At 50.9% G+C, this 11,838-nt stretch overlaps 2 protein-coding genes across 3 annotated transcripts; one reads left to right on the top strand and one right to left on the bottom strand.

The window, feature by feature from the left end:
- Window positions 1–6: 6 nt before the first annotated feature.
- On the bottom strand, window positions 7–5,462 carry Pglyrp1 (peptidoglycan recognition protein 1). The gene is made up of 3 exons (XM_028778687.1): window positions 5,171–5,462; window positions 1,067–1,188; window positions 7–287 (listed from the first exon to the last, which is right to left on the bottom strand). Exons 1-3 carry the CDS (start codon window positions 5,416–5,418, stop codon window positions 109–111), a joined length of 549 nt encoding a protein of 182 aa, XP_028634520.1. The 5' UTR covers window positions 5,419–5,462; the 3' UTR covers window positions 7–108.
- A 5,569-nt stretch (window positions 5,463–11,031) lies between these two features.
- Window positions 11,032–11,620, top strand: LOC114630476 (40S ribosomal protein S10-like). Of its 2 annotated transcripts, XM_028778716.1 has the most exons (2): window positions 11,032–11,464; window positions 11,521–11,620. In XM_028778716.1, the coding sequence occupies exons 1-2, from the start codon at window positions 11,065–11,067 to the stop codon at window positions 11,583–11,585; spliced, it is 465 nt and encodes a 154-aa protein (XP_028634549.1). In that variant the 5' UTR covers window positions 11,032–11,064; the 3' UTR covers window positions 11,586–11,620. The 2 variants fall into 2 exon arrangements, with proteins under 2 accessions (XP_028634549.1, XP_028634548.1); XM_028778715.1 differs by having other exon boundaries at window positions 11,032–11,606.
- The last annotated feature ends 218 nt before the right edge of the window (window positions 11,621–11,838 follow it).

Here is an 11,838-nt window from a genome sequence, read left to right as displayed (position 1 = left end):
CCGAGCTTCACCGGAGCATGCTTGGTGCTGAGTCTTTATTGGGGTCACTGGGAAGGAACAGGTGGCAGGGGGGATTTCAGGGTGGGGACTCGGCAAGGTCTCAAGGTCTCACTCTCGATAGTGATCCCAGCGTTGGATGATCTCATAGAGCTGGTCACCTGGAGAGAGAGTGCTTTGCACATCCCGGTGTCCTTTGACCTCATAGTTGGATCTCAGGTAGCCCTGAGACACCCCACATTTCAGAAGATTTAGGGCAGCACGGACGGCCCGCTTTGCGGGTACCCGGTCTGCAAGAGGAGGGACAAGACACAGAAAGTTAGATAGGCTTTCTTGAAAGGCAGGGAGGTGTGGGTAAACTGCTCTCTGTGTCAGCTTCCTCATCTGTGAGGAGAAAATCAAGCATCTACCTATAGGGCTGTGGGAGATAAATGGTTAACTGTCAATAACCCACAAAAGGGAGCTTAGCACAGGGGGACAAGCGGCCCTATCAAATCAGCCAGTTAATTCCTTAGGTACCTAAGACGTGTTTCGTAGGTGACAGCTGATTGTTGGGATAAGACCCAGCAGCCTGGGAGCAGAGGAGGGCCAGGGTCAAGTGACAATCATAACAGGCAGTGCCCAGGCTGGCCAGGGACTCGGGTGGAGCTGAAAGGGATCAGTTTGAGCTGATACGTCACCGGCTGCAAGGGCCTGAGATCAAGGTTTGCACCATGTGATTTGAACCCAGGGCCTGTGCACGCTAGGCAGGAATGCTGTCAGCTGAGCTACAGGTACTACCATATTTTCTTTTGTTGGGACAGGGTCTTAAACTCCCAGTCCTTTTGTCTCCACCTGAGGAGTGCTGGTATCTCGCCGGTACACTGCTGTGCTTGGCTCCCCCAACCCCAGTTTAGTGCAGGTCAGCTACTCCCAGCATAGGGTCTAAATGACCCCATTATCCAAAGAGAAAGATGAGGTTACAGGACTTGAACTCTCTTATTAGAGATGTGAGCATATAGGTGGCAGAGCCTGTAGCCCCCTTTACTCCCTACACCACCATCCCCTGTGTAGGAGACTGAGTACTTACCCATGAAGTTACCCATGAAGGTGATGCCGATAGACATGGGATTCCAGGTGGGCCCTGTGTGGTCACCCTTGATGGTCCAGCCTCGGCCTTCATACACATGACCATCCTCTCCAATGAGGAAGCTGTGAAGGAGGGGCGGAGCTTGATAAGGGTAGGAGGGGCTTGACCATCCTTCACTATCTTCTACAGTATTAAAGCAACCACACTCCTCTGCTGCACCTCTGCGCCTTGCCAAGTGTCTTTGTAGGAACTGGTGAGCTGCTACCCCCAACTTACATAGAATCCGAGAGGTTCAAAGTCATACAGAAATCATATCATTAACCACACAGCAAACCACTGCCTATGGGTCAGGTTGGGGTTAATTGTTTCTTCCTGTCTCCCCATGCCTGTGAACTCACCACACCCCACATCAAGCCTCTGAGGTTGGTATTGCTGCCTTCTTGCAGGAAGTCACAGGCTCAGACGGCTCTGCCCCTCGGAAGTCTGTCCTTGGGCCAGTGAGATGGCTCATCTAGTAAAGGCCCTTTACTAAACTTGACAACTGAGTTCTATCTCTGGGACCCGTCAGAAGCCATCTAGGAAAGGCTTAGGGTAGCAGGTAACTTTGCTGGAAGTGGCCCACCATTTTTTGCATGCCTTAATATGGGTGAGCTCTTGAGAGGTGAGGCCCCAACAGACTTCAACCCAGGATTGCTTCTTGCAGCTGCTATGCCTTTCCTGTCATGGTCGCATAGCCTAAGGATTCCTGGGCAGCATCCTCCCGTATTGGGCAGATTTCTTGCAGATCAACATGGAGATGAACTTTCATGAATTAATGTTGTTGAGATGAATTACTGATTTTATAGAATTCCTGATTTAACTCATATAACTTTAGGAAGAAAGCTTAAGGAGGTGATTTTAGTTGTTTGGCCAGAACGATGTACTACAGTTAGACTAAAGAACAGAACGTGCCCCTCCTCATAGACTAGTAAGCGAAGGCTGTGTGAGGAGGAGCACAACGAGCTCTCGTAGATTACACTAAGAAGAGGAATGACTTGGGACAGGTTTATGATCAAGGAAAAACAGTCGTTCTAGGTCAGGTTCAAGGATGAGGCCACAGGTGTGCACCAGAGTAAAACAAGGCCATGTGAAACTGTGGCTTTGAACTCACAATGAGATTACAGATAAAACACTGCTGTGAGCTTAATGTCAGCATCCTTCTGTAACTCCCCTTCTGTGTAACATTTTATCTATGAGGTAAGTTTCTAAGAACTTTTGTCTATAAAAAGGTCAGAGAAAAGAAATAAAGTGTGGCTTGGGAGATTCTGCCCCATCCATCCATCCATCCATCCATCCATCCATCCATCCGTCTTATCTGTCTGTCCGTCCATCCAAATGTATGTGCGTGGCATTTGGGGCTCAGCCTCTTCCACCAAATGTATATATTGTATGTATCTGTTGTCTATATGTTGTGTGTAGGTGTATGTGAATGTAGGTAAGCATGCATAAATCCTTATGGAGTTGATTGAGACAGGTGGTCGGGCCTGACCTGTGTGTGTGTGTGTGTGTGTGTGTGTATTTGCCTGTGTAAAGGATTTTATTTCTATTCTTTCTTTTCTCCCTGGTTCATAAAGAATGAATCCCAAACCTCTTGTCTAGCCAGCAAGAGGTCCTTGAGCCAGAGAGGAAAGAAGCCAGCGCTTATTAAAGCACAAAGAATAAGATTCTAAGGCCAGGGATCAGGTGTCTTTAGTCTTCATTCAATGCTGTGTCCCACCCAGTACAGTTGTTCTCCTAAGATTGGGTCAGGCCCCCAGCAGGGACCAACATTCCACAGGAGTGAACTGGGGGCTGATTCCTGCAGGTTGTCTTCTGACGTCCACACAAACATTGTGCCCTGTGTCTGCCCCCAGCCAAATAAGTGTAAAGGAGTGAGTATCCAAGGATGTCTGTCTGCTTTGGTCCAGCCTGCCTCTGCTCTTGGAGTCCTCTCAGGCATGTGGACTAAAGGTGGAGGCTGCATCTCTCTGGAGGTTTCCAGTCCTAGCACGGTAGCAGATCTGTGAATCCTACTCATTAACCAAGTCTCAACTGAGAACCACCCCGGTGGGGCACCTTGGAGCTAGATCAGCAGCCTCAAGTTGGACAGTAGAGGTACCGATGAGGCAGAGGACACTGCGACTTGGAATCTAAGCCCCTGTCTGCCACTTAGGAAGCCAGCTCACAGCCTGCCTCACAGGGGACTGGATCAAGACGGGCCATGGGCACCCAGACCCAATCTTAATAAGCCTGGTGTCCTGGCAAGCCATGGGGCTTTTTCTGGAAGAATAGTGGAAACTTTGGTGTGTGTGAGGCGAACCTGTCTTCAGCACAGGGACAAAAGTCCTGTCACTTTAGAGAGACCCCAGATCCACCAGCAGGGAAGCCATTGGCTGACTCCTGCATCCCCTTTGCATTACGATGTCCTGACTTTTACACCGCCTGGCCTTGGGTGGAGGCATTGTGTGATTTTACAGGGATGCCTGCAAACTGCAGCCACCATCATAAGAGGCATAGTGAAGAGCGTCATATAGGGGCTGGAGAGATGGCTCAGTGGTTAAGGGTGCTCACTGCTCTTGCAGAAGACCCGGGTTCGAGTCCCAGGACCCACATGGTGGCTCACAACTTGTAATTCAACTTCAAGGGGATCCAGTGCCCTCTTCTGACCTCTAGGGCTCTTGCACACACGTGCTGTATAGACATACACTGATGTGTACACATGCCCACATACACAAAGAGAAACATGCACACACACAAATATCTAGATAGAATAAACCCAAATACAGGCAAGGAAAGTGAGGCCAAGGCTATGGCCCCAGTTCAGTCTTCCCTACACCCCACTTCAATCCAGGGAAGGAACTTTGATGTTAGAGCCTTAGAATGATTAAAATCTCGGGTGGGATGTCCTTAAGACATCTTTTAGGCTTCTGACCCTCTGGTGTTTGGCAGAGCAGTCTGATGGTCTGGGAACCAGCATTTCCAGTAAATTCTGCAGGTGCTTGGCTTTTAGCTCAGCCTTTGAAGTCATAGGGTTCAAATATTCCTATTGGAAACAGGCCCAGGAATGACAGCCCAGCCTGTGACACTGAAAAGCAGGTGTGACAGATGGCTGTGTTCCTCCGGGTCCATCTAAGCAGACCTTTGTGGCCAGCCAGTGGGAGCCTAACACCTGGGTCAATCTATGCCTGTCCCTGACCCAGAACCTTCTGTGGATACTGTTTGACCTTAGTCCTCACCATGACCTTTGAGTCCCTCCCCCACCTCCATCCACCCTTATTGGAGATAAGATCTTGCTGTGAAGAAGCCCAGGCTGGCCTTGACCTCACAGCAATCCTCTTTCGTCAGCCTCCGGACTGCTGGGATTACAGGCGTCAATACCATGTCTAGCACAGGAAGCCTTACACCGCCCCCCATACCTCTTTTTAAAGTAAGTGTGTGTGTGTGTGTGTGTGTGTGTGAGAGAGAGATAGAGAGAGAGAGATATGCATGCGTGTGATGTCTGTGTAGGTGTCAGGACACTATCAGTCCATCAATAGTTGGTCTTCTCCTTGCTAGCGCCTTTACATGCCAAACTAGAAGTCCTTTCTCCGTGGGTTCCTCGTCCATCCCAAACCCATCCTTTTCTGTCTTTATGCACACAAGGCTATAGTGATATGCTTCGAGCAATGTCCTCATCTAGAACTCTGCCATACAGGAGACATTAGCCCGTAGATTTGGGGCTCCTGCCATATGCTAGCCAGTTTCCTGGGTATTTAGTATTAGGGGCCATAATACCATTGGCCTTTGCAGAACAGGAAGCTGAGCTTGGAGCATCTGTTTCCCTGGTCCTGCCTTGCATCTCAGGCAGCAATTTTCCCATCGATGCCAGAACTTGATGCAAGGCTCAGTTAGTCTGGTGTTGTCCTGGCAAGGCCTGGGCCTTTAGGAAAGATATGTATGGAAGTAGAGCAGGGGACACCTTGTGTGTGAAGCAAAGCCTGTCCCCTCTTCAGGGGAGAAAGCCTCAGCACCCAAAGGAGACAGCAGATCGAGCACCAGGAGGATTGGAAGGTGTGGCTGACCTCCTCCAGCCCACGCCATACTCACTTGTAGCCCACGTCGCACCAGCCCAGATCTTTCATTTGGTAAGACTGCACATTGCGGGCCTGCTGCTCACAGGAGTCCGGGCTGTTGCAGAAGCTACCCGCTGTGTGTGAGATCACCACATAGCGAACTGGGTGCCTCAAGGGCTTAGAACACTCAGATGGCAGGGCCTTCCACTCACTGCGGGGCACGATGAAACTGCAGGAGGCTGCCAGGCCCAGGAGGGCTAGGAGAACACCAGCAAACAACATGCTGGTTGTGACGCACAGGACTGCAGGGCCGTGTATGAGTCAGGCTCTGGCCCTGTGCACTTTATCTTCTGGGCAGGGTGGGGGTTGCTGGCAGAGGAAGGGCTTGCTTCACATCTGGGCGGGACGTTCCAGCCCTTGCCTCAGTGGACCCCAGACTCTGCTTCCTCCTTTAACAAGGGTGGGGCAGTGATCTGCCCTTGGCTGGGTGTGGGATAGGTGGGGAGACTTATAAGGAAAGGCACAGAGGACTGGAGCATTGAGTTATTGTCTGGAATTTCCAAGGCTTAGATCTCAGTGGGGCATTGTGTAACCTAACAGGAACTTGCAGAGGTAAGGGGCCCAGGGCTTTGGCACAAACTTCCTTCCTGCAGGCGGGGCTAACAAAGGTTCCCTTTAAGAATGTATTCCTGTGTAAGCTCTCTGTGTAGCTTAGGATGACTTTGCACTCACTATTCAGCTTCTGATCCTCCCTAAGTACTGGAGTGTCCCCGGCCCCGGCACCTGGGCTGCAGATCCCTTTGGTCCAAGTATGAAGATGCTTAACCCTGCAGGGCAGCCAGGAGGCTGAGTATGTGGAAGCCCATTTCACAGCTGAAGGAAAATGCTTGGAGACTGGAAGTTGCTTCCCAAGAAACGGCAGGCAGTAGTACTTCCTGTCCAGAGTCAGAATCAGAGCCAGGGTGCCTGCATCAGAACTCCAACCATTTTCTACTGTGTGAGCCCACACTAACGACTTAACCTCTTTGTGCCCACTCGTCTGACTGCAATACGGAGTTGGTAATGAGGTTTCTGACCCTCATGGTTGATGAGAATGAACTGGGTTGGATGTCTGGCACACTATGTCATGTGTGCATCACTCCTGTGTCCTCAGGCCAGCTCCGTGGTGTGGTTTGCGTGGGTGAACGCAGCAGTTCTGCTCTGGGTGCAGAGGGCCACACATTCAGGTCTTGCGGAGAGCTGTCCCCGGGCTTCTGGCCCACCCAGCCTCCCGTTGCCATGCCTCCCACAGCTCGTGGGAAATCAGGGCAGACAGCCTGTTCTCTGCTTTCACTCTGAATGCTTTTGGGTGTTTCCTCCCTTGGAGACTCATGTTCTCCAGGGAGCTTTCTTACTTTTCTTCAGTAAATCTGTTTGCTGAAAAGTAAATAAATAAAAAAAATTATTTAATTTTTTTTGTTGTTGTGTCATGCTACAGATGGACCTCAGGGCCTGTGCTTAGAAGGTGAGCACTTTACCACTGACCTATGCCCCAGCCACTCACTGGGGGACTTTAGGCAGGGGCTCTACCACTGAGCCACGCCCCCAGCCCCTCACTGGGGGATTCTAGGCAGGGGCTCTACCACTGAGCCACGCCCCCAGCCCCTCACTGGGGGATTCTAGGCAGGGGCTCTACCACTGAGCCACGCCCCAAGTTCTGCTTTGTAATATTAAAACTAAGGTTCCTTGTGGTTCTTCTCTTTGGCACTTCTACAGGGTCCCCATGGAGGCAGAGTAGGCTATACATGTTTAGCATGTTCAGTTGTAGCAAGAATGTAAAGGTTTTGATGTGTCGCTCACCAATCTGACCAGCAGACAGAAGACGACGAACACGGAGTTGTTCTTCTCAACGCAGTTTATTCAGGATCCTTTACTTCAGCAAAAAGCCCCCGAGCCTCTCCTCCACCGCCCTTAAATCCCTCTGCCTTCTCCAATCAGAGCCTGCCACGTTGGTGCATGCGATAGGATAGCCGGTATTGCGAGATGTTGCCCTAGGTAGTAGATGGCCTGTGCAATATTGCCTGTGGGCGTGGCCTCCTCAGGGGCGTCCTGTGGGTGTGGCCTCAGGCGCCATTTTGGAGTGGCGATTCAAATCCGGCCCTACATTGATGGTGATCAGACACATCTGGAATAAGGGAAGCACATGCTATCAGCAACAGTGAAACATTTGCAATTCATTTTAAGGGTCTGATAAGTGACTAAGGAATATTACTAGTGGGGACTGGAGAGTTGGCTCAGTGGTTAAGAACACTGCCTGCTTTTCCAGAGGTCCAAAGTTCAAGTCTCAGCAACCACATGGTGGCTCTGTGATAGGATCCGATGCCCTCTTCTGGTATGTCTGAAGACAGCTACAGTGTACTCACATACATAACATAAATAAATCTTAAAAATAAAAAATATTACTAGCATTGAGGATGAGCCTCAGAAAAGGCCAGCTCAGAACTGAGCTTGGTCCCACAGAGCCAGAATACATGCTGGGAGACCTCTGACTGACGAGAGAAGGCAAAGTCCAGGTGGGAGGGAGTGGACACATTGACAGCAGTGGCTCTGTGAGTAAGATAATGCTACGAGGGGCTGGAGAGATGGCTCAGCGATCAAGAGGATCAACACACACACACACACACACACACACACACACACACAGAGCCAGCAGGAAAGAGCCCCATGACTTGGTGGACTGTACATCCATTCATTCACCTAGTAACTATAGTAACTACTCAGTGTGTGTTATGTGCTGCCCATCGCCCGTGGTCCTGGATACATGGGGCTGTCAAGAAGGACTCAGATTCATGGCTTGAGCACTATGGCAGACAGTGCTCTTCCATCCCCTCTGGCGGGCTCAAGAGAGAGGGCCGGTGTGAAACGGAAACTCTGCTTTAATTGGATTTGCTGGTGTGGTGTGCCCTAGGGAGGAGTATTAGGCAGGACAATGCACAGAGCCTGGACTCAAGTTAGGGGAGGGAAGCAGGAGCCCTGGGTCTGTGGGGACCTGCTTGGCAGAGAGCTACATGTTGGGACAGGTGCTGAGCACCGGTGAGCTACACACATTTCAGGGCTGGCAGAGGGGAGAGAGTACAGAAGTAGAAGGAAATCTAAGACCATGTTCGGGTAACCGAAGCTCAAGGAAGTAAACATTTCAAGAAGGAAGCAGTCACCTGGCTGTTTTTTTGTCCATATCTGTGTTTTTGTTTTGGGTTTAATCTGGAGGCTGACTGAGACAAAGTAGGGTTATATTTTTTCCAGACCCCCTACCAGAAGCTGGAGAACTTGCTAGTTCTCATCGGATTCAGATTGGCTGTGGGTCTGTGGGCTTCCCACACACACACAGGGAGGCAGACCATCTGAGACAGCCTTTTAGTTTGTGTTTGTTTTCCCAGGAACATCCTTCTGGGTCCGATGTGTGTATTCTGTTTGTTGTAATTTTTGTCGTCTCGTACAAAATTCTCTTCCATTCCTAGGATGGGACAGGCTATGAAGCACCCCACTCGGCCTGGTCCTGAACCATTTTAAGGATTTTTGCGGAGTCTCAGAAGACTCCGGTCTGGTTGTTCATGCCTGCCTGCAAAACTAACCATCTTTTGCAGGAATAAACGGCTCACCTATAAAGTAAGACGGTCTGAGGAGGGTCGGCCTTGGCCCCCTGCCTTGCTCAAGCCCCATTTCTGCTCTTGGGTAGCCTCTCTGTCCTCCTCCTGCATAGGTAAGGGAGGGGCAGCCCCCAACTCCCCTGACTCTCCTGATTCCACTCTGGCCCGTACTGCCCAGAGGATCGACCCTACTATGGCCTTACCCCTCTGGGCTACAGGACTCTCAGATGCTCAGGGGAGATAGTTCATGACATGTGTCATTTGCCAGTAATGATCTTTACGATTGGAAGTTACAGGACTCCCCGTTTTTAGACCATCAGCTCTCACGGGTCTTCTAGATTCAGTCATGCTGACTCAGCAGCCCACCTGGGATGACTGTCAGCGACTGCTCCAGGTCCTCTTTACCACAGAGGAGAGAGAGAGAGAGAGGATTGTGGGAGCCACCAGGAAATTGGTTCCAGGAGCAAGTGGGTTGCCCACTCAAATCCAGGCTGATTTCGATGCAGCCTTTCCTTTGACTTGACTCAGCTGGGATTTTTAACACTGCTGAAGGAAAGGAGAGGCTGGCTCTGTGTCTACCGACAGATTCTGATGGGGCAGCCTCTGAGAGGGGCCTCCGAGAGGCTGCCAGACAGCTCACAAATTTAAGGTGAGCCAGGTGGTACAGGGAAAGAATGAGAACCCCAAGAAACATCTAGAAAGACTTTTTGAAGCTTATAAGACCTACATTTTTGACTCAAAAGCCAGCGACCCCCCGTCCGCGTTGACTCTGGCTTTTTTTTTTTTTTTTTTTTTTTTTTTTTTTTTTTTTTTTTTTGAGACAGGGTTTCTCTGTGTAGTCCTGGCTGTCCTGGAACTCACTCTGTAGACCAGGCTGGCCTCGAACTCAGAAATCCACCTGCTTCTGCCTCCCAAGTGCTGGGATGGCCTTTGTTAACCAAGCTGCCCCTGACATCCCTTGGAAACTTCAGCCACTGAATGGCTTTGCAGCCTGCCTCTGGGTGGTACGCAAAAGCCAGCCTCTATTTGCCTTTGAATGGCAAGACTTGGAGAGATGCTTCAAGGGACAACTGACTTGGACATGCCTGCCTCAAGGATTCACGGACTCACCCACCACCTTTGAGGAGACACTGCACGAGGAACTGGGTGAGTACCAGCAGGCCTACCCCCCAAATAACTGTGCTCCAGTTTGTATTTCTGGCCCCTGACTTGGAGACATGCCAGGAGACCACGTGAGATCTGCTACAGGAGCTGAGTCAATTGGCTACCAAGTGACTGCTAAGAAGGCCCAGCTTTGTCAACTTGAGGTCGCCTATCTGGGGTACATATTCAAGGGGGGAGGGGCGACCAACGCATGCTGTTAGATGCCCTGGAAGCAAACCATCCTTTGCATACCAGTTCCATCAACCCGAAGGCAAGGACGAGAATTTATGAGATCCGTTGTGTTTGGTAGATTTTGGGTGCCAGGGTTCACTGAGATAGCCAGACCATTGTATGAGGTTACCAGGGGCCAAGAACAGAACGGACCCCTGAGATGGACGTGGCTTTTAGACTCTAAGAAGAAGCTTACTGGAGGCACCGGCTGTGGCCCTCCCAGACATTTCCAAGCTTTTCTACCTGTATGAGGATCAGAGAAAGGAGATAGCAAAGGGGTGCACACCCAGAGTTTGGGAACTTGGACAAGACCTAGTGGCCCAAGGATGGCCAGCCCGCCTCCAGACCACAGCTGCCCCTGCCCTGCTAGCCAAGGATGCTGACAAAATAAGCATGGGGCAGGAGCTTGTTATCACCACCCCCCATGCTATTGAGGGACCCTCAAGAATCCACCCAGCCGGTGGCTGTCCAATGCCAGACTGCTGCACTTTCAGGCTCTACTTTTGAATCCCCCTCGCATAAGATACGACCCATCATCTGCCTTAAACCCAGCACCCTGAGACCTGATCCGTCCTCAGAGGCGCAGCATGCTTGCTCTGTAGTTCTGGGGCACATCCAGAACATCGGGTTGGACTTGACTGACCCTGGCCTGACAAATGGGAGCAGCGTCATCCAGAATGGAATCAGGCATGCAGGGGCGGTGGTAATGGACTTGTGCTCTTATCTGGGCAAATGCTTTGCCACTGGGAACTTCAGCCCAGAAAGCTGAACTAAAGGCTCTAACCCAGGCTTTCAAACTGGCAAAAGGAGGCATAGCTAACGCTTACACTGACAGCAGATGGGATTATTGACTGCTGAAGGAAAAACCATCAAAAATAAGAAGGGAATACTTTTTCCAGCCTCCGCCTCGGATCCTGCAGCCGCCGCGATGTTGATGCCTAAGAAGAACCGGATTGCCATCTACGAACTCCTTTTTAAGGAAGGCGTGATGGTCGCCAAAAAAGATGTCCACATGCCCAAGCACCCCGAGCTGGCAGACAAGAATGTGCCCAACCTTCACGTAATGAAGGCCATGCAGTCTCTGAAGTCTCGAGGCTACGTGAAGGAGCAGTTTGCTTGGAGACATTTCTACTGGTACCTCACGAATGAGGGCATCCAGTATCTCCGGGATTACCTGCACCTACCTCCGGAGATCGTGGCCGCCACCCTGCGCCGCAGCCGCCCCGAGACTGGCAGGCCTCGGCCCAAAGGTCCAGAGGGTGAGCGGCCTGCAAGATTCACAAGAGGAGAGGCAGACAGAGACACGTACAGAAGGAGCGCTGTGCCCCCTGGAGCTGACAAGAAGGCTGAGGCTGGGGCTGGCTCGGCAACTGAATTCCAGTTTAGAGGCGGCTTCGGTTGTGGACGTGGTCAGCCACCTCAGTGAAGTCGGAGATTATGTTGTATTAAATAAACTTTAAAGAAAAACATGAAAAAAAAAAAAAGAAGGGAATACTTGCTTTATTGGAGGTGTCATGGCCTCCTCTCAAAGCGGCCATAATTCATTCCCCTGAGCATCAGAAAGGGACATCAGAAATAGCCTGAGGCAACAGGCTAGCTGATAGCCAAAAGGGAGGCCACCTGAGCTTCCACCGCTGACATCCTGGTAGCCCTGCTGCCCCCTGTGCTCCAGCCATCCCTGGGTATACTGCTAAGGACAGAT

Source organism: Grammomys surdaster, unplaced genomic scaffold (genome assembly GCF_004785775.1).
Source record: "Grammomys surdaster isolate TR1022 unplaced genomic scaffold, NIH_TR_1.0 339, whole genome shotgun sequence".
NCBI lineage: Eukaryota > Metazoa > Chordata > Mammalia > Rodentia > Muridae > Grammomys > Grammomys surdaster.
Note: the sequence above shows the minus strand (reverse complement) of the source record. Positions and strands in the feature narration are given on the sequence as shown.

Excerpts from the sequence above, each read along its gene's own strand:
- Pglyrp1 (XM_028778687.1), bottom strand. The coding sequence starts at position 5,418 with ATGTTGTTTGCTGGTGTTCTCCTAGCCCTCCTGGGCCTGGCAGCCTCC. Across the intron at positions 1,189-5,170 it reads TGGTGCGACGTGGGCTACAA|CTTCCTCATTGGAGAGGATG; the intron begins GTGAGTATGGCG and ends CCTCCTTCACAG. Across the intron at positions 288-1,066 it reads CTTCATGGGTAACTTCATGG|ACCGGGTACCCGCAAAGCGG; the intron begins GTAAGTACTCAG and ends CTCCTCTTGCAG.
- LOC114630476 (XM_028778715.1), top strand. The coding sequence starts at position 11,065 with ATGTTGATGCCTAAGAAGAACCGGATTGCCATCTACGAACTCCTTTTT.